The 22,223-nt window shown below is 35.3% G+C and overlaps 1 protein-coding gene across 2 annotated transcripts in view; it reads left to right on the forward strand.

The window, feature by feature from the left end:
• PREX2 (phosphatidylinositol-3,4,5-trisphosphate dependent Rac exchange factor 2) overlaps positions 1-22,223 on the forward strand; it is a 309,846-nt gene that overhangs the window by 69,034 nt on the left and 218,589 nt on the right. For both annotated transcript variants that reach the window (XM_063668842.1, XM_054499002.2), the window contains exons 2-6: positions 2,638-2,709; positions 4,350-4,472; positions 6,806-6,910; positions 11,948-12,049; positions 15,220-15,381. In XM_063668842.1, the coding sequence (XP_063524912.1) occupies positions 2,638-2,709; positions 4,350-4,472; positions 6,806-6,910; positions 11,948-12,049; positions 15,220-15,381 (564 nt within the window). The remainder of the gene's footprint in view (positions 1-2,637; positions 2,710-4,349; positions 4,473-6,805; positions 6,911-11,947; positions 12,050-15,219; positions 15,382-22,223) is intronic.

The following is a 22,223-nucleotide window of genomic DNA, read 5'->3' on the forward strand; positions in this document are numbered from 1 at the left end:
TAAAAAATGTCAAAACGTTTTCATGATTTTGCGTTCTCAGCAAACATCTAAAATCTGCCTTCACTGTTGTATAAAATGAGGACCTTGGGAAAAAGAAATGCTTGGTCAGAAATGCTAACAAGTTCCAGATTTCCTTTCATATACAATTAAACAAAAAGTTCCATATTGTCACGGAGGATAAGAAGATAAAAAGTCAGATAAAGACATGGTTTACTTTCTTAGTTTGTATGTTCCATTCTAACTCATATTTTGATTCATTGTTACTACTTCCTCACTTTAATTTATCCATTTCAGAATGTGACTGAGTTCAGTTTATGAAGAAAAGGTTTATAAATGTAGAGGTGAAGTTTAAGCTTTGCTTGCACGAGAGGTTACCTGTTTACTATGTGGTCAATATGAAATGTAAACTATGTAAACTAGGGAAATAAACCACCATGTTGTTTTAAGAGTAAATGGAATGAGATAAAGAACATATTTGCGATGAGTATGTGGAAAATATTCAAGAAAAACAAAACTAAAGCAAAAAATTAAACAGAATAATACTAATAAACTGAGCACTTAAAGTTAGAAAATTCTAATTTTTTTCACCAATTATCCTTAACTTTAGATATGAGTTCAAAAATTATATCACTTGTTCCCAATAGACAAATTAGATTGACATCCAATACATGTTCATTTTATTTATTTCAGCTGATGTTGAAAAGTTGAGGCTAGTCCTTCTGATCTGACATTGTAGTTACAGAATCTGAAACATGAACTGGTTGAATCAGGAATAAATGTGGTTCTGAAGGTCATGCTAGGAGTGAGATCTTGTGGCTCATTAGTTTTAATTTAAATAGTCTTGTTCCTCTTTTGATATAAGTTATAACATGCTTATAGCTAAATATTACAAAAATTAGAAAGTGTACAAAGGTCAATTTCCTATTACCTAAAAGGAACTACCCATTGCGTTTTGGCAAATGCCACCTACTTTTTTCTCAACATTAGCACACACCGATATTATCCATTTGTATATATCTGTATATATTCTTATGCATCTGCATATATGTATGTATGTAGCAAGTATGCCACTTAATACATTTTTTCACCAGACAATATTTTATAGACATCTCGTATACACATGTATGTGTCTATGTAGTTTTCATCACATTCCATTTATGATTGCACTTTTGCTATAGTAGTCTATAATTTGAATATATCATAATATGTTTAATGATTCTTTTATTGATGGTCATTTAGATTGTTTCCAATTTTTCCATTTTGGTAATCAATACAATGAATCCCCTTGTTTGAATATTTTTCTTAGAATGAAGTCCTAGAAGTAGTATTTCTGGGTTCAAGAAAATGCCCATTTATTTTTATTTTTATCTTTTGAGATAGGATCTTACTCTGTCACCCAGACTGGAGTACAGTGGCGCGTGTGACTATGGCTCCCTGCAGCCTCAAACTTCGGGGCTCAAGTGATCCTCCTACCTCAGCCTCTTAAGTAACTAGGACTACAGGTGTGTGCCACCATGCCCAGCAAACTTTAAAAATCTTTGTAAAGACAAGGTCTTGCTGTGTTGCTGAGGCTGACCTCAAACTCCTGGCCTTAAGGGATCCTGCCTGGGACTCCCAAAGTGCTAGGATTATAGACATAAGCCACCATACTGGCTGGAAATACCCATTTAAAAATTTGAGCTATATTGTCAATTTGCCCTCTGAAATGTTGTACCATTTTATACTCTTATTAGCCATGTCCTGAGGGTGATAATGGATGGTGTCTTGAGGACATAAACCAAATTTGCTAGATGGAAATTCTCTTCTTTTTCTCCCCTAAACTTTCTTTTTCAAGGCTCAATATAATGAAATTATTCTACTCTTTTTTTTCTTTGTGAAAATAATAGCCTATTTAGCCATTGGTCAAAACTTAATGACCACTGAGAAGAGTCCAAATCTTTGAATTACTAAAGGGCTTATTTGCCTACCATAGAGATATGGAGAGCCCGGACCTGAACCCAGAAATTTAAATTCTGGCTTCTTAAAAGGCTGGGGGTGGGCGATAGAGGGGAAAGGAAATTCTTTCATTCCTTCTTGAAGTGTCTTCCTGGGAAATAGTGGCAGGGATATCTATCTATCTATCTATCTATCTATCTATCTATCTATCTATCTATCTGTCTATCTATCTATCTATCTATCATCTATTTTATCAATCAGTCAACCTACCTACCTATCTTCTATCTATTTATCTATCTCTAATTTCGAAGAGGATCACTTCAGAATCTCTGGCCCTTTTGTTGTTTTATTAGAAATGCCATTTTCCATTAAATTTTGGTCTTCTTGTGCTTTGCAAGTCTTAGAAGTTTAGGAAACATCTGACTCTAAATGCTTACTTCACAACTTTGAGATCCTGGTGGATAAATTTAATTTACATATACTTGATGATTTCTGGCCCTACCCCAACATTGTAATGGAAGTATAATTCCCAGAGAGGAACAGCAATGCACAAGGGTTTCTGTGTTACAACAAAACTATTATACTCAACAAATGGAATTTTACACTTTGGTTTGTTGTAAAAAAATTAGTTTAATTCTGCTCAACACCCAGTCATTTTATTAACCTAACGTTACCTTCATAATGTCTTCTTGTTTCATGCAGGCATTCTTACACCGAATGAACCAGTGTGCAGCATCAAAAGTTGACAAAAATGTGACAGAAGAAACAGTGAAGGTGAGGAAGTACAACTGGCCTTCAACCTGAGCATGAGTTTCCTATAGATAAATTTTGCTGGTGCCATGGTACTTCGCAGCCCTTCAGTTGATCAGCAGTTCAACTACAAGTTGCTGTGCCAGTCAGTTGTATTGGTAATAATTTTAAAAAGGAGAAATAGGGCTTAGGAAAAGAGATGGAAGATTAAGAGAATGGCAGAGAAGTCATAGAGTTTTTTTTTTTTTTTCAACCAAGGCCTTGGGAACATTTGAACAGAGGAAGAAAAATAAATTGGAGGCGGCCGGGTGTGTTGGCTTATGCCTGTAATCCCAGCACTTTGGGAGGCCGAGGTGGGAGGATCACCGAAGGTCAGGAGTTTGAGACCAGCCTGACCAACATGGAGAAACCCCGTCTTTACTAAAAATACAAAATTAGCCAGCTGTGGTGGCACATGCCTGTAATCCTAGCTACTCTGGAGGCTGAGGCAGGAGAATCGCTTGAACCCAGGAAGCGGAGGTGGTGGTGAGCTGAGATGGCGCCATTGCACTCTAGCCTGGGCAACAGGAGTGAGACTCTGTCTCAAAATAAATAAATATATAAATAAAATAAATTGGAGGCTAAGAACCTCAATGTCTTTGAGAAGGAGGGAGCTGAGCCATGTAAGAGGGTTGCTAGAGGTGGCTCAGGAAGGCAGGGTGTGGGCAAATGTGACTTCCAGTCTCTGTGATCACTGAAGAACAAAATATTTCAATGGTTCACTCCACATAATATCCTAAATTCAGAAACAGACGTATAATCGTTTCTTTTAAACGGCAAGGAAGGAAAATTGTGAACAGTCTTGAAAAAAAAGGATGGTGAATGAAAATTAATCATACTATAATGATTAGTCATTTAAATTATATGTACTATTCCTGATATTTATGATGCTAACTTACTGTTTTATTTTGCTGGAAATATAAAACATTCTAAGGATTTTTAAAGGTTCTTCTGACTCTATTTCCCCATGAGTAAAATACCTAACTTTAAAATTTTCCTCCCAGGAGAGTATTTTAGTTAGCTTGCTTTTGGTTGTAAGCTAAAGAATCCTCTTACTGAAATTGAATTGAAGACACTTTGGCTCACATATCAGGGACTCCAGACAGAGGAGAAGGTTTAGCACCTGTGACCCAGAGAGGCCGTCAAGGTCGCTACATCCTCTCCAGCTAATCACTGCCACCCAGGTTATCAGCTTTGTGCTCAAGCTGGCTCTTCCTGTAGCTGCAGAGCTGTCCCAGCTTTTACTTCTACATGGGGCACCTTCCAGAGGGAAAAGAGGACTGTCCATTCTGGTATGCCCTTCTTAGGAGCATAGATGCCCTTCCCAGAAAAGCCTGCCAGCAACTCTGCTGATTTCCATGCAGCCCAGCCTTGAGAAGGGAGTGGGATACCTGGCTTGGATTGGGCAACCGAGGCCTTGCCCTGAGAGCCAGCCGCGGGCTCCTCGTTCCCAGAGTTGTGTCGGCGGCGTGGAGGGGAAGTCCAGACAAAACTGAGGCTCTGCCGGCAAGGTAGAGGAAGGCATGGATGTGCGGTTTTCAGGTTGGAGAGAGAATACTATGCTATCATAGACTTAAAAAAATTGCTTCACTACTGAGCTTACTTACACATTTGTTTATTTACAGATGTTGTTCTCAAACATTGAAGACATCCTTGCAGTACATAAAGAATTCTTAAAAGTCGTGGAAGAATGCTTACACCCTGAACCTAATGCTCAACAAGAAGTGGGAACCTGCTTTCTTCACTTTGTAGGATAAATTTCTTTTTATTTTAAAAGTTCTTTTCCCCTGGATTTTGAGATTTAGCTCTTGGCATAGTGGTATGTGTGAATTCAATATTAGAAGTAAAATCTGACACCAAAAGTTTAGGGTCTTTTAAGGCCAATGAAATCTTCCACTTAGAGCTAGAAAAGGGGAGAGTGCCTCACATCATCCATTTTACTGAAGAATAAACAGCCTTTTCTTTTCCCCGACAAGTTAGTTCTTCGCGTCCTCTGTAGCTTTGAATTCTAATGAATATTCAGGCTGTTCATAATGAATGAATTTTTATGTTTCTCTCAAACATAGAGCATTTTTCTTTTGAGACAGAAAATCCTCATTCCTATAATGGCACGATGAGCCTTTTATTAGTCAGAATGTTCCCTTGTTAATCAACTTGTGACAAACCTGGAGTTAAATAAACCCAGTAGCAGGAATTTTCCCCAAGGATGTTTTCTCAGAAGGTTGTACTGAGCAGTGCAGACACAATAACCAGCCAGTACTCAGTTGTTTCAAATTACACATCCTGTGCCTATATGATCATTTTCATCTCTTTATAAATGATGCCTGAAATTATTTATGCAATTAATTTGCAAAATAAAAAGACAACTGTGTAGTGAAAATTGTTTTCAGAACTAAAGGGCATTCACACCAAAAAAAAAAAGAATGCTGCTATGTATACCGTTACGCTGATGCTAATTTTGAGAATACCAATATGAATCCATGTATTTATCAAAATGCTAGACAATTAATGTTTTGTTTAAAAATGTGCAAGCGTATTTAGTGATAGAAATCAAATTTTGTATATTTTTAATTTTCCATCTAGTCTTTTAGAAAGGTTTTGATAGTAGTTTCAAAATCTGTCTTTATGTAGTGAGCAGACTCTGTGTTCTTTTTATAGTCAGAAAATATTTCATAAAAATAATTGTATTAAAAGGAGAGTCTCATTGGGTATAGGAAGATCAAGCTGTGTTTTTCTTGGGCACAGCTGGAAGCCACGGGTGTTTGTGTCCACTCACTTAAGCCTGCTTTATTTCATGAAAGAATCAAAAGAATCAGAATCTTCTGCCAGCTGGAGTAGTTGCTATCTCAGTCCAGGGCTGTGCCTGGGAATCTTGCACCCTGACATCCATTTCCTTAGTAACACTTTATGAATCTGTCATCTCTGAATTTAGCTAAACTATTTCTGAAGTTTATTTTTTTTTCTGGCTCATGTCATTTCTTGAGATAAGTGATTCAATACATTTTCTGCTGGTTGTATAAAGTAGCACTTAATGTTTCTAAATGCATGCCTTTAAAATTTCAATGGGCACACTTTTGTTCTAACATTTGATCAATAAATTTTTTGTGTCTTTCTTTTATTGGTACTCTTTTGATGATAAGGCACTTTGAGAAAATCTTACAAATAGAAGGGAGCTTAGAGATCATGATGGTACAAATCTTGTTTTAAAAGAATATCTCCTATTTATCTATGAAGGCTGTTTATTTTGTTCCTACTTTAGTGACAGCTCTAACTGTTAGAAAATCTCTATGTTGATCCCAAATCTGCCCATCACTGCCCTTGCAACATCCACCTAAAGGTCCTAGTTTTATATTTGGAGCTACATAGGACCGTCAGTCCTTTACAACATAACGCTGTTTGAAAGTATTCATGATTTCCTGACTTTTCTATACCTACAAATATGACTCTGAAATAACCTCTCAGATGTGGTGTCTTCAGGGTCTGTCATTCTCTTAGTTGCTTGTTGCTAGATATTCTTCAGGCTGTCAGTGTCTCTCTTAAGCACAACTGTCTAGACTGGTGTATATGAACTGCAGGGTCCTGTGCTTCTCCATTTCTATATGATCTGGCACTTGCTTTTGCCTTCACCTAAATGACTTTATTCCGTCTCCCTGCCTAGGAATCATGGATTCATATACCTGGACCTTGCTCAGATTGATTGACCTTTCTTCTACATACATTCCTTATTCAGTTTTCATAAATAACAGCAAGAATATGTATGTAATTTCTTCCTCTTTTTAAGCTGTAACTGAATCCTCATGGCAAAGCTCAGCCCTCTCTTTTCTGTGCTTTGCCACCCTTTGGTTCCTTTGTCTACTTGAATTCATCACGATGGAGTATAACTGATATATGTCCATCTCCCTTTTTAGGCTATTCTTCATGGGCCAAGGAAAATAAATAAAATTTATATATAGCTGTATACACGCAGTATAGCTCTTAAAACATAGTAAACACTCAGTGAAGTTTCTTTACGCATATCACATAGGTTAAAATTGCAGAATGGTGAATAAAATGACTAATTTATTCTTACATGAATTCACAGAAAGACAAGTTTCGTATCTATGATGAGTATTGTAGTAACCATGAGAAGGCACAAAAATTACTTCTTGAACTCAACAAAATAAGAACAATCCGGACGTTTCTTTTGGTAAGTGTATATTTATGTGTTAGTGTATGTTGAAATGTGTTGCTAGATCCATTGAGAACCAAGGAATAGCATCAATATGGTGTAAAAATCTGTGGGATACCTCTGTTGGCATCCCCAGGCGAGGAAGCAAGAGTCCTTTGATGAAAATAAAAGTGAGAGCTGGGATCAGCTTGTATTTGGGGAAGTACTGCTAATGCCCCCTCGTGGTTGATTATGAATTATCTGTGATACCCCACAGGTTCTTAGCGAGAGAGGAGCTTCTGCCAGAGTTCAGCACTGCTTTATAGCTCCAGTTCCCTAGGGCGTCCTTTACTTCTGCTGAGGGAGCTGTAAGTAGGGCAGTAACAGGAAGGAAGCAAATCGTAGACATGGTAGAAAATAAGTGTAAAATTTAACCTTTCTCCTACATACATTTCTTATTTTGTTTTCATAAAAACAACAAGAATATGTGTTTAATTTATTTAGGTTAGCACAAATAAATTCATATTTTGGCTGTCACGGGCAAACTAATCGCTAGTGAGGAGCAGATTATAATTGTGCGATTCAGTGATATTTAGCAGAGGGTGGAGTTGCACAGCCATCCCCCAAATTCAGTTTTAGATCATTTTTGTCACCTCAGAAAGACCTCCATGTCCCTTTACAGCCTATCTCTGTACCCACCGTTAGCACCAGGCTCACACTGATTTGTTTTCATCCCTATAGATTGCCTTTTCTGGATATTTTATATAAGTGGAATCATACAATGCAATCTTTGGTGCCTGACTTCTTTAACTTAGTAAAATGTTTTCAAAATTCATTCTTGCTATAGAATGTATCCATTTTCTTTCATTTTAATTGCAAAATACTGTTCCATTGTATGGATATGCTGTATTTTGTTTATCTATTTGCCAGTTAATGAAAATTGGGTCTGGATCCAGTTTGGGCTCCTATAAATAATGCTGTTATCAGCATTTATGTTCAAGTCTTTGAGTGGACATAATGTTCTTATTCTTTTGGGTAGACATTAAACGTGGAATTGATGCCTGTGTTGTATGATAAGCTCGTGTTTAACTAATTAAGAAACTGCCAAACTATTTGTCACTGTGGCTGTGCCATATTTACTGGCAATGCATGAGGATTCCAGTTTCTCTATATCTTTGCCAACACTTGGCATTTTCAGTTTTTCTGATTATAGCCATGCTAGTGGGTGTGTAGTGCTGTCTCATGGTGGTTTACATTTGTATTTTGCCAGTGACTAATTACATTAAGCATGCTTTCAAGTGCTTGTTAACTCTTCATGTCTCCTTTAGTGAAATGTTTATTCAAATCTTTTACCCATTAAAAATTGGGATGTTTATTGTATATTGATCTATAAATGTTTGTTATTTCAGATATAAGTCCTATATCAGATATATAATATGCAAATATTTCCTCTCAGTGTTGTTTGTTTGTTTTTAAAATATCATCTTTTTAAAATCAGAAGTTTTAAATTTTGATGAAGTCTAATTTATTACATTTTTCTCTGTTATGACCATGCTTTTTTTGTCATATGTAAGAAATCTGTATTCAGGTCTTGTACTCACTTTTTTTTCCTTTGTTTTTCCACTTTTGATGCTATTGTGATTGAAATTATCTTATGTCGTTTTAAAATTGTTCATTGCTAATATATGGAATTTTAATTGAATTTGTTTATTGATCTTGTGTCCTGTGATCTAAATTTATGTATTTGGTAAGTAGTTCTTTTGTAGCTTGTTAGGGTATTTTGCATATAGGATCAATTATCTGATAATAAAGATGATTTTACTTCTTCTTTTCCATTGTGGATGACTTATTTTTTTTCTTGCCTTATTGCACTGGCTAGAACCTTCAGTATAGTGTTGAATAAAAGTGGTAAGAGCGGGCACCCCTGCCGTGTTTCTGATCTCAGTAGGAAAACATTTAGTCCTTCTGCATTAAGTATGATGTTTGCTATTGATTTTTTTGGTAGATGTTCTTTCGTATGTTGAATAACTTTTATTATATTTCTAGTTCATATGATATGATGTGAATAATATTCATATATATTGACAATGCTATGAATTGTATGCATTGACAATGCTATGAATTACTATTCATATTATTCATATTGTTTAATGATTCAATTATTGAGAATGAGATATTGAAATCTCCATGTATAATTAAATTATCTATTTTACCCTTTAACTCTGTCCATTTTTGTTTGCTGTATTTTGGGACTCTGTTAGATATGCACGCATTCATAATTGTTATATTCATATTTCTATTTATCATCATGAAATGGTCTTCTTTGTCCTTGTGGCATTTCTTCTGTTAAAGTCTATTTTTCCTAATAATATTATAGTTATGATAGCTCTCTTACTGTTTGTATATCTTTTTCTGTCATTTTACTTACAAGCTATTTATGATCTTTAAAATGTCTCTAGCAGATGGCATGTTGTTGGGTCTGCTTTTTATCCAGTCTGACAGTCTCTGGGGTCCTCAGTTTGTTTGTTTTTAATGTAATTATTGATATGATGGTATTTACATGTGCCATTTTATTATTTTTTCCTACATGTCTTTTTTGTTTGTTTCTCTGTTCCTGTTTTACCACCTACTTTTGTGTCAATCAAGCATTTTTTATGTACCATTTTGATTCCTCTCAATTTTTAAACTATATTATTAGGAGTGTTTTTGGTGATTGCTCTAGGAACTACAATATGCATCTTAACATATCAAATCCATATTAGGTTAATGCTGACCTAATTCCAGTTAAAAGCAGGAGAAATTTGGCTACAATATTTCCTGAGTAGAAATGGAAAATGTTCCATTTCATCTCTCCTCTACTGTGCTATTATTGCCATATATATTACATTATATATGTTATAAACTTCACAACACAGTGTTACAATTATTGCTTTCTATATTTTTCTACAGTCTTTTATAGTTATGTACACATTTACCATCTCTGGTGCTCTTATTTCTTCCTGTGTATTTGACTCTGATATTAGGCTTTTCAGCCCTTAGTACTTCTTCTTCTTGTAAGTCATTTCTACTAGCAATAACTTTGCTCAGTCTTTTTTTTATTTTTTTTAAATCTGCGAATGTCTTTATTTTGCCTTCATTTTTGAAGGATAGTTTTACTTGGACATAGAACTTTTTGACTGATCGATTTTTTTCTCAGTCAGCGCTTTGAATATGTCATTCTGCTACCTTATGGCTTCCGTTGTTTCTGATGATAAGGCATCTGCTATAATTGTATGGTTGGTATACTTCATATGATGGGTCATTTTTCTCTTTTTTGCTGCTTTCTAGATTTTCTCTTTGTGTTTTTCTTTCAGTAGTTCAATGATTTGTTTAGGTGTGGGGATGATTGTACATTTCTTATTTATAGTTGAGCTTTTTGAATCTATAGATTAATTTTTCATCAAATCTGGGAAGTTTTTAGCCATTATTTTAGAAATATTTATCTGACCCTTTGTTTTCTTCTTTAGTGACTCCAAGTTACACACATGTTGGTAAGCTTAATGTTTCCTCTTGGTTCCTGATGTGCTTTTCATTTTTCTACAATCTCCTGGGCTCAAGCGATCCTCTTACCTCAGCCTCCCAAAGTGCTGAGACTACAGGTGTGAGCCACTGTGCCTGGTCAGGAAACATATTCTTCATGTATGTATAAGGAGCTGGCTCTCATAAGCCAGTCTAAAGTGGTAGCTAACCTATGGTATTAGGAATTGAGTTCACAATCTATACAGTATTAATACACAAGGCAATAAAAGTGGGCTAGACAGCCCTGAGTGATTTTAGGGCACTTCAGTCCAGAGGTAGGTGAGGGGATGGCTGCTTTACAGGGATGCTAACATACTGGAACGGAAACATCACTGGAAATATAATGAGATGTGGATAGTTGTGTTTCATAGGATTCCTCTGGGGGAAAATACCATATATAGTTTGAAAGAATATTTTGATAACCCGATTGCAGTAGGGAGTGAAACCCCCAAAGAGCATGCTTGTGTAAGAGCATGTATTTACTGCTATGCCTTCTGAGGTGTCTGGGTGAAGTTACATTCAGAGTGCTGATTTTGCTGACTTGGACACACATATTGAGGCTGATATGCAGTTGCTCAGGACAGCAGAATATTGTTCTGCTACTATCAGTCTTCCTTTTGCATCCTTTCCTGATCAACACTCAGCCTCTCCTCTCAATGAACCTGAAACAGTATTTTAAAAATTGTAGTATGAAGGTTGCTAACTTAGTTTGATATTTGAGGGGCTCTCTCTTCCCTCTGTTAGATATTTATTAAATAGTTTGTCTGTTTCAAGTCTGTTTCATTGCATGTTGTTTATGAAGGTGAAGGCTTTTTTTTATCAGAGTCAGTTTTCTCTTGACCACCACTTTATCATCAGTGAAAGCTGCTTCAGTTTCACCCCACTCTGATTCCTGATTTTGAGATTTCCTCATTCATCTTGCCTCTGTGGAAATCCTATCTGACCTCCTTCTCTGACACTGGCTGCCCAGTGTCTTTGGTGCAGTGTGATAGCAAAAAAGCGACTCAGAGATCACTTGCTTAAAACCTGTCCTATTTATGGAGAGGAAAACTAGAATTCTGAAATCAGCCAAAGTTGTATCACTTGTCAGTTGTAGAGCCTGAGTTAGAACCCAACTGTCTTGATACTTGCCCTTCTACAACATAATATAGCTTTCTTTATAAGCAAAATCAATCTATCTATTTATGTGTCAACCATCTGTTTATCCACCACTTATCCATCCATTAATCCATCCATTCATTCATCTCTCTATCTCTTTCCCATCTCTTTTTCCTCAGACTTCATACTCAGGAGAATATAGGTGCATTAATTTTTAAGATGCAGATTCAAAACACAGTTCTGTAACTAGTATTTCTCTTTGTCTCTCTGTGAGTGTTTGTGACTGAATATGCTCTTCTTAGAGAAAGAAAGTATAGGAAGACATGTGCTTTCACTAGTTTTCAGCATTTTATGGTAGAAGAAAGTTTCACAGCATGAGATTTTTAAAAATGTAATTAATTTTGATTATTTTCACCCCAGAACTGCATGCTGCTTGGAGGACGGAAGAACACAGATGTTCCCTTGGAAGGATATTTAGTAACACCAATACAAAGAATATGCAAGTACCCTCTTATTTTGAAGGTATTTTATGTGCTACCTCATTGTAGCCATTTCCTTGTACCTACATATTTTGCTGATGATCTTTTTAAAAAATTATTTTAACAAGTCTGATATTCTAAAGGAAGGGTAGACCATAGGCATTGGAAAAAAGTGGCCATTTTGTCACAAATTTATATATAGTGTAGGAAACAGATGTTCAGTGGAAAAGCCACTGAAAGAGCTTTTGGTGCTCTTTGTATAAAACATACTTGTTTAAGTTTTATTTAGAGGAAATGCATTAGCTTCAAGATAGATCCCATTAAGTTCATTATGACTAGTTTATATAGCATTTTGCAGAGCCTTTTATTTTAAATAAATCCACTGCTGGTATATTTTTGATTTCCTTAAACTTTGATGACTTTGTGATGCTAATGGAATTAAGGTCAAAATTATATAATTGCATAACTAGGATTTAAAATTATTATTCAAGGGAATAGTGTGGGTCACATGAGACAATAAGTGATAGAATGTGGAATGAGATTGCTAAGAAAACATTGCCTTTAGAAGATGTAAAACATCCTACTAATGGTTGTAGGTTTGTTGCCTCATTATAGTAACCACAATTTTTATTATGAAAAATACACTGTAAGGTGCCAACTACTGCCCTTACTACAAGGGACCTATGAATAGGTCAAGATAGCAATTTTTGAAACTGCATTTTTTGGAACCATAACATCAGGATGGGCAGCCTGGGATAGTGGTTAAGCACATGAACTCTGAGTTTAAATCCCAAGTATTGTGCTTACTGGGCATGTAATCAAACCTCTTAATGCCTTGATTTTTCATTTATGAAATAGAGATGATGATTATGATGATGATGAAATTATAGCACAGACCTATGGGAATGTGTGTATGTATGTATGCATGTGTATTCTGAATACATATATATGCATATATGTAGGATTAGATAATGATAATGATTAATTTAACTATTTTATATAAATCAATTAGCATAGTCTGTGCTTTGTAAGTATTAGCCATTATTATTCATATCTATTTGATTCTGATTTATTTTAATATATAAATTACTACTTGGCATCTAAACTTCACAAAATACTCAGAAATACTAGAGGCATATTAACTAGTATTTTTATTGATTTGCTTTTTAAGAAATAAATGTTGAATTTGAACTAAAAATATAGTTTAATACAACTCTTGTCAATTCCATAGATTGGGTATCTGTGTAAATTTTATTTGAAAATATTTGTTCCTTATTAAAGAAATAAAAGTCTAGCATTGCTTGCTTAAGCCATAAAAAGCCACAGAGAGGCTGACACAGGAGTCCCCAGCTCTGTAGAGGGAGTATTGTTGCAAATGTATCTCCTTTCTTTCTGAGAATCCCTACAGACCTCTGACTTGACTCAGTTTGCATGTGTACTCATAACTGCAGTTATTCCTGACCCTGATTTTGGAATCCCAGGGGATTTAAGAAGGGATAGGGAGATTAAAAGGTTACATCACGACAAAGTGGTTATTCTAAACTACCATTTCTGATTAGGGATGAACTCAGGTATTTGAACTGACCTCCCAAAAGCAAGCATCCTGGATGCATCCTTTCTTAGCCAGAAGGTCAGTTTAGAGCCCCTTCAAGCAGTGGATGGATGACCTCCTTTCCCTTTTCTGGTAGATTATCTCCATAAAGCAACATGAAAAAACTGTTAACCCATGTAGTAGATACATTGGCATTGATATTTGTCTCTGTTGTACCATAGGCTGAAAAATTCTGCTGGAATTTTCTTTGATTTAGGGTGGTTTTATTTATTCAGAAAAGATATTATATGGATTAGGCTGTAGTGTTAGGAAAAGATACATTGATGTTATTTGTGGAGCTTGAAATTATTGAGTTGGTCAATCAACATTGAGTTCTTAGCAAGTAATGGCCAAGGGATTGTGAGTGATGGTTTTCTCTCACTATTTCACATTATGTAAATTCATATCCAACTCCTTAGATAATTGGACTCCAAATTATGGCCTGCAGACTGACTTGACCACTTGACATAGAGGCATCTGTGGTGCCTCTACTCTTTAGAGTTTCTGGAGAAGCCTGCATGTCTCACTTACGGATTTGTGATCCAGCATAACTTTTAAACCTTGTCTTGGGAGTGATATAATATGTATTCCTCTGGTGTTAGCTCTGCAGAACAAGGTGTGAACATAATGAATTTAGGGTCCAAGTTTGTGGCAGAGTTTTCAACAATAACAGAACTCAAAAGAATATAACAACTGCATATTTTCCTACTGTTTGTTGAGAATTTAGAAAATTCTTTTCAAGACTTGCCTCAGGATTTCTGTAATTGTGTTAGTTACGTGATGATGGTAACCATAGTAAGGAAACACATGACTAATTAAAAAGCAATGTGGTCCCAACTGTCTAGACAGTGGGTGAAGATGTTTAATTTTGTGCTTTTAAACAACTAACAAGGGCTTTCAATATGTTTAAGAGATTAAAGATTATTCTAGTTTTGATGAATGGGAAAAATATAAATAAAAAGACCCTCCAAATCCCCTAAATACCAAAAACAAAAAAGGAAGCTATTGAGGGGTATATGGCAGTTCATTTGTCACATAGAATAAGCCTGAGTAATTGGGGAAAACAGCATAAATAGCTCCTTTAATGATGGAGTATTGTAGAATTTTTAAATTACCTTGTTGTAGTATAAGACATTATTTTAAAATTTTACTTTGTTTATGACATAGTTTTATAGTTTCTCAAGAATATTAGAAAATAGGATTTCTAAATTATTTTTGAAATTATGACATACTTAAAGATTTGTTATTCTGTTAAAGACTAGAAAAATGAAATTAACTTATAAAGATGTGCTTCTGCTAGAACAAAAGTCAAATTATTAAAAACATAAAAATTTATGCTCCCAGTAAGATATTTGACCATTTGAAAGGAGGAACCTAACTTAATTTTTAAAAACAAAGTAAGTTTGAGGAAAAATTAAAGTGACTGCAAAAATGTGCATTTGGGTTACACTTACTCATTGATTCAAACTTTTGTTTTTGATCTTAATCTTAGAGGAATTTGTGCTGTCACTTATAGAAGTGGCTCTCATGATCTTTGCAGTTTTCATTTCCTGGTCAGTCTGAATCTGCTGTACCAGAAAGCTGAAGATCAAAGGGCGATTTGTTTTTTTGTGTATAAACAGGAGTTGCTGAAGCGGACTCCACGGAAACACAGTGACTATGCAGCAGTGATGGAAGCCCTCCAAGCCATGAAAGCTGTCTGTTCCAACATAAACGAGGCCAAGAGACAGATGGAGAAGTTAGAAGTTTTAGAGGAATGGCAGTCTCACATTGAAGGCTGGGAGGTACATTCACTTTGCTTGACAATCGAGCTTAAGATAGTTTTATGTTGCAGGCCTTGTGCAGAATTACTGGTGTTGGATGGAACCATAAATGGTCATTTTCTCAGATATTACTTGAGGACTATAGTCAATTCTGAAAAGTGCTCACTTTCATCATTATTTTAAAGTATCTTTAAGGTGGTGGTTAATTGACTTAACCTTGATCCAAGAAGTTTGTGATGGAGCCAATAGATACTATGTGGGCTATAAGCTTTAATATTTTAGCATTTATGCATCATGATGATCCTGTTCCTCTCTTAACTTTGGCCATAAGTACATAGCCTGAATCCTGGGAGAGTGAAGAAGGGAAGGAAAGTTCAGTAGGTGTGCTGTGATGTTACTTTCAGACTCTAAATTAGGTGTTCACTTAACCTCTTTGTTTTGATTTCTTCATTTATAAACTGAAGGAACTGGCTATGATCTTATTTTTAAGGTTTATTCAAAATGAAAATGTTATGGTTTCCTGAGTCATTAAGGAAATTTTTTTATGCCAAAAAAAGAGTATAGTTCAAAATCTGTAAAATGTTTTCAGCTAATGGTAACTTTGATTCCCAGTTATTTCATGCGGTTGGAGTCCTATGTTACTTTACTACTATACAAAGAATGAACTAAAATTCTGTCATTACATTGCCTTAATTTATATGAGTATAAGCTTTGGACTAGGTTAAATTTTTTCTTGTTATAAAGTAAGCAATTAAGATAATTTTTAAGTGTAGGAAAGATTGAAAATGCTCCTAGCCAAATACTGTATCACATAAAACCAAGTGGATTGCTTTTATCTTTAAGGCTTTAGATGAATTTGTTTCATACCTTTGATATGTTATTTTTCATTTGGACCTAAAATTATGTTCACCCAGATATGCAAAGAAACCTCAAACATTGACCTTAAGGAATTCTTCCGTTTGTCCCTTCTCTCCTATGAATCTTTTAAAATGCTAACTCGGGTTGACCTAGCTGCTTCTTTGTCCAACTCTTTCCATTTCAAGTGTCCGGAGTGCCCTCACATTCAGCATGAATGCTGCCTCTTTCAGGCGGCTAAAATGGTTGTGTGTTTTACAGTTGATTCATGATGATAATTTCTTTCCTGGGGAGCTGTTGTCCTGCTGTGATGAGAAAAATGGACTCAAGTTTGCTTTTTGAATTCTGTTGTCACTCAAACACTGGAAGAAAAACCGAACTTGCTTTAAATTGCAGAATTTGTCAGTGAAATGTGCCAGGCCTTTTACTAAAACAAAAACTTCAGAGATTTTTTTCGGCACTCTAAGGAAATGGAATCTGTCATAATTTTGTTTCATCCTGGTGTATATCCTAAAAATTGAGTGTACTGCAGAAATGAGAGATTCCTTAAAAGTTATTGATATTGTTTACACAGTATACACCAGTTACTCAAAGGAAGAATGAATGTACGTGGAACTGTATCATATGTAGCCCACAACCGAGGGTGCCTGACTTCATCAACTTTTGTGGTTTTACAACATTCTGAGTGCAAGAGAAAATGGGGCATTGAGACAGAGAAAACTGGATGGAGTTAAGGAATTCTGTTGTGTATTCAGAGAGATTAGAGAGAATTTTGCCACTTGTTAGGTATAAGAACTTGGGTAAGTTAAATAGCCCTTGTTTTTAAACTCTGTAGTCAGAGTTCCAGGAGGCACAGGAGAGATAATATGAAAGTTGGGTTCCAAGAAAGTGGTTCCAAGAAGAAGTGGCAACATAAATTCTGCTTGAGTAGGATTTGACAATGATTGCGAAAGACAGCCATACAGAGATTGGGAGTTTTGGGACTTTGAGGGAGTGCAGCTTGGAGCAGGGCCCAGTCAGTGGGTTTGGCAATTTGTGAGAAGAACTCCATTGCCTGTCCCAGTCCACCACCCCATCGAGGGGGGGATCTTGGTTTTAAGGCCTGGTCCCTTCTGGGGAGTTTAGGAGAAATTGCTAGTCTCATAGGACTCTCTGTAAGGACATAGAGTCACACAGGCTGAATTCAGGCCCTGGGAGGAAGCTGTAATGAGTTAAAGAGCTGTCTTTGACTTGCTAATGGGGATCCTTGCTCAGCCTGCAGAAGCTTTGTGTGTCTGTGGAGAGGCTACGTTAGGGTTAGGACAGGGAGAAGTTCAGATGTAGGGTGGCATGACAGTTACAGAATGCAGAGTTCCCTGACAAGTTTTTGAGGTTAGGAGCCTTGGGCTCATGCTAGGAAACAGCTCCCTCTCCAGCTCCTTCCACAGGCTCCTGCAGACCACCTTCAGGGCCTCCTTAGGGAGGACATTGTTCCTTCAGTAACTAAAATTCTATTTGATGGAATCCAAGTCTGATACACCGTGAATTTGCATTGTTTCTATTATAGGTGGATTATTCTCTCACTTAATTATCTGGGGACTTACTTCATTGTTAATCAAATGAGAACTTTTGTTTTAAACAATAAAATCTCTTAGGCACAATGTTCCTGTCTAGTATTTTGTTCTACTAAACTATTTACATTCCTGAATGTTGAATTTAGGTAAACAAGCAATTGAAATTTATTGTTTGCAAAACATATGACAGTGAGAAAAGCATATCTTTTGAGCAGAGTTGGTTTTTAGTCTGGACTCTAACCCTTTGTTTGGGGATGATATATAATACCTCCCCTACATAGAGTGTGGATTATTGCAGAAGTCAAATGAAATAAGTAAAAGTGCTTTGAATACTGTAAAATGCTATGCAAATATGAGGTGATATTTTAAAGCTTTAAAAAATTCCCCTCATTTGTCTAATATATGCATCTATCTACTGAAGGTATTATGGTACTTAGGGTTATATGGTTCTAAGCAACAGAGACTAAAAGAAAAATTAGTTTAAAAGATTGGGTAGCTTGCAGAGTCAATACAAAAGCTACAGTGTCAGACCTGAGAAGGGTGTCTAGGCAGCTGAAACTATTTGACAGTCTCATCCATGCCCTAGCTAAAATGAATAGGCTCTAATAATTTTTTCCGTCTTTATATGACTACACTCAAGACTGAAGATCAAAATCCAAGATTCAACTAATCTTGCTTGGGTAAATTTGCTAAGGGAAGGGCAGAGGATCTTGACTGCCGGTCCTCCAATTTCTTTTTGGGGAAATACTGATTCTCCATTGTATGCATTATAATCACATACAATGAGTTATAATCATCTCCACAGTTGGCTGAGATGCTATACTCTCCATTGAACAGATTTAAAATATGAAGGCTATTTAACGTACCTGAGTTCTTATAACTAACAAACAGGTGACAACATTCAGATCTGAAAACAGGCAGCTTGATTCTAAAGCTGATATTCCTTACTACGTGCTATTATATCCACTCAGATACAAATTTGGCAAATTCTTTGGATTAAGTTTGTTTTCCTGCTTGTCTTTTAAAAGTAAGTTGATTATCAAAATTAGGTTTTTGTCAGCATTTATGTAGTAACTGCCACCACAGAAAATCTATAGTGTATGTTTTATTTGTTCATTTTTGAAGTTATGCCTTTTATTAGCGTAATTTATCATATCTCAGTCATATAAGTTATGCAACATTCAGAACATTCTACAAGATAGTCTACTGAAGGTAATTGTGGGGCACTGATTAATATGCCTTGGAAAAGAAGTTTATTAGCTGTTTAATCACTGATTCATTTCATAGAACAGGATCATTCTCTGTCTGTGTGTTGGTTGATTGATTATGTTGTAATGATAACTGTAGCCTTTGGAGCTATACTGAAGTATTTTGAAAAGGGAGTATCAATAAACATTACGTTGTCATTAATTCAGCTTTAAGTCCTTGATATGCCTGTTTGGAATTGATCTCTCAAATACGGAAAACACTATTACGATAAAAGATAAGAGAAGGAATTATTAATATATGAAGGTGTTGGGATAAATGAGATTCAAGATAAATATTGTGTTTTAGAAAGTAAAGAGACACAGAAAGAAATTGGACATTTCTTTATTACCTTTTTACATGGAAAAATACAGTGCTACAGGACCATTTAAAAGTTACTTCTTGTTGGTTTTGGAATCTGTTTGCTGCTTCCATTTGATTGAGTTTGTGCCTGACAGTGTATTGATTTCAAGTCATGTTTCTTGTTATTTCATGGATGTGAGTCTTCCAGAGCTTAGTGCTGGGACTTGTTTCTTTTTGTCCTCTGTACAAGGTGATTTGGCAGATACAAATTCATCTTCTACCTTGAGATAGAATTGATTTATATATAGTCTTTGTTACTTGAGGATAAGTGGGTCTGGAAAAAGACCACTGAAAATGAATCCAGTTTAAAAGAGGCACAAAATTTCAATGAAGTGGAAGCGGGGACGGTTTGATGGGACTTTATCTTAGTAAAATGAAAATTTATATTATTTGTTTTGTATGTCACAGAAATCAGATTATAATTTTAGTTAATAGTTTTAACCTCAAAAAGAGCAAATCAAATGCTGAGTCTTTTTTGGGGAGGGTCAAACATTTTATGATAAGACAATATAATATTCTTTATTTTATGTTTGTTTTCTTTTTTTTTTTACTACAATAAGTAGAAAGTATTTTATGTTATAAGCAGCCAGTAAAATGGAAATTACAAACATAATAGGAAAATGCTTATATTATATGAGTAAAGCAAAATAGCAAATGTAAAATATAATATACATAGTATTTTTTAAAGATTTATCTTTGTAAGAATGTTCAAATGCTTCATCAATTTTTTAAGAGACTCCTTTGATATCAAAACTATTCTCTTTGAAGCACATTCCAGTTGTCAGTCTTGTCAATTTTCTTTTCTTCCACTGTGAATGGATCTAGCTCTGTTAGATCTTTGTCTGCTGATGCATTGTATACGAGTGGGGATGTTTCAAGGCCTCCTGTCATCTTTCATCTTTTCCAAGATTGTAATTTCTCTCTGCAGTCAGTTCATACGTATATGTGGTTAAACAGTTCTTAATGATTTTTGCCTGCCATTATCCTAGAGATAATGCACAGATTTAGATCATGGGAAATCAGAGGCATGGTGGGTGTTCTTTAGAGTTTAAAAGATAAATGCAGTATAAAGGAAAATGCTGTAAGCTGCTGTGTTAGGATAATATTTTTAGACCAATCTGCACATTTTGACTTAGAATCCTTTAGTACATTAACAATTCTTAGGGAATTATTTAATTACTCAAGGAAGATATTTCATGCCATGATGGTAGATTACTGTGGTAGAAGATGGTGAAAGGTGATATTGCACTAATTCTTGAAGCCTGCTTTAAGTGTTAAAGGTACATCATCTCAGTGACAGAAACGTCTCAGTCAGATTCAGTAAAACACAATCTGACTGAAATTATGTGTATGTTGTGAGATACAGTTTGCGGCATAACCGTGAATTCTAGAAGCTGTCAGTGGTTGTGCTTGTCCTTGTTTACTAAAAATTTGATTAATAATTGACTAAACTGATGATTTGGGTTGCTTATAAAAAGAAATGTTGACCTTGAAGAGGTCAGTCAATCGTACTCTGTTTTTTGATCAGGAGTGAGGAGCTGATGGGGACTTATAATAATGCCTTAGATAGAATAGGTCTGTATATTAGCAAGGGGCTTGAGAGTTTCTTGTATCAATTTGGACAGGTGATTCAAAAAGTCAAACTAATGAACAGGATGGAGGAAAAAGACCTAGTGGTTTGATTGATTGTAGCAGCACTTTCAATCAGTTGTAAGATAACGATGTCATAATAGTTAGCTCAATTTTATATAAAATACTCCTTGCATTTATTAAGAAAGATAATTATCAACAAGTCAGGAAATTTTTTGTTAAGAATGCATCTACTAATATCTGTATATGTTAATTTGAGGTACTCAGGAGATTTATTTAATGTGAAAATTAAGATGATATCTGCAGTAACCCTTTCATAATGTAACAACTTATCATCCAGGGTTGGCTTATATGGGTCATCATAAGAAATGGTCTAAGGGAGGGCTATTCTGTACATTTTGTGAAATTGCTATAAATTAAAACCACTTTGCTTAATGAACACATGATAAAGTACATGAAATTCTGTAATTTTTTTTTTTTTTTTTTGCCAAATCTTCATTTGTATATCCACTTTCAGGATAAAAAGAAATAATAAAGGAACAGCCGGGTGTGGTGGCTTATGCCTGTAATCCCAGCACTTTGGGAGGCCGAGGTGGGTGGATCACCTGAGGTTGGGAGTTTGAGACCTGCCTGACCAACATGGAGAAACCTCGTCTCTTCTAAAAATATAAAATTAGCTGGGCGTGGTGGCATGCCTGTAATCCTAGCTACTTGGGAGGCTGAGGCAGGAGAATCGCTTTCCAGGAGGCAGAGGTTGCGGTGAGCCAATATTGTGCCATGGCACTCCAGGCTGGGCAACAAGAGCGAAACTCCATTTCAAAAAAAAAGAAGAAATAATAAAGGAAAATGTCTAAAATTTGCAATATAAAGATAATCAAATTAATGTAAAAAAACTTTCTTAATTAATTCCCCATTTTGGAAGTTTGAGTTGTCATTATAGCTATTAGTTGTCATTTTAATTTAAATTTTTACAATTGACCAGAGAAACTATTATCAGTGATTATTGTGGAAATATGAAATTTAAAATTAATGTTCTAAATTTTAAATATGAAACATTAAAAGTAGAAACATTGAGTTAAACAAAAATTAGAATTTACTCCAGATTTAAAGAATCTTGATATAATTGAAATTGAAAGTCTCTTGCAGAGCACACATATAGATCTTTATGGAAAATGTCCTTTTTCTTTTTTTTCTTTTTTTGGTCCAATTCAGTGCATTAGTTATGATAGATTAGGTTGTAGAAACAAATAGACTATA

The sequence above is a fragment of the Pongo pygmaeus genome, chromosome 7 (genome assembly GCF_028885625.2).
Source record: "Pongo pygmaeus isolate AG05252 chromosome 7, NHGRI_mPonPyg2-v2.0_pri, whole genome shotgun sequence".
NCBI classification, from domain to species: Eukaryota; Metazoa; Chordata; class Mammalia; order Primates; family Hominidae; genus Pongo; species Pongo pygmaeus.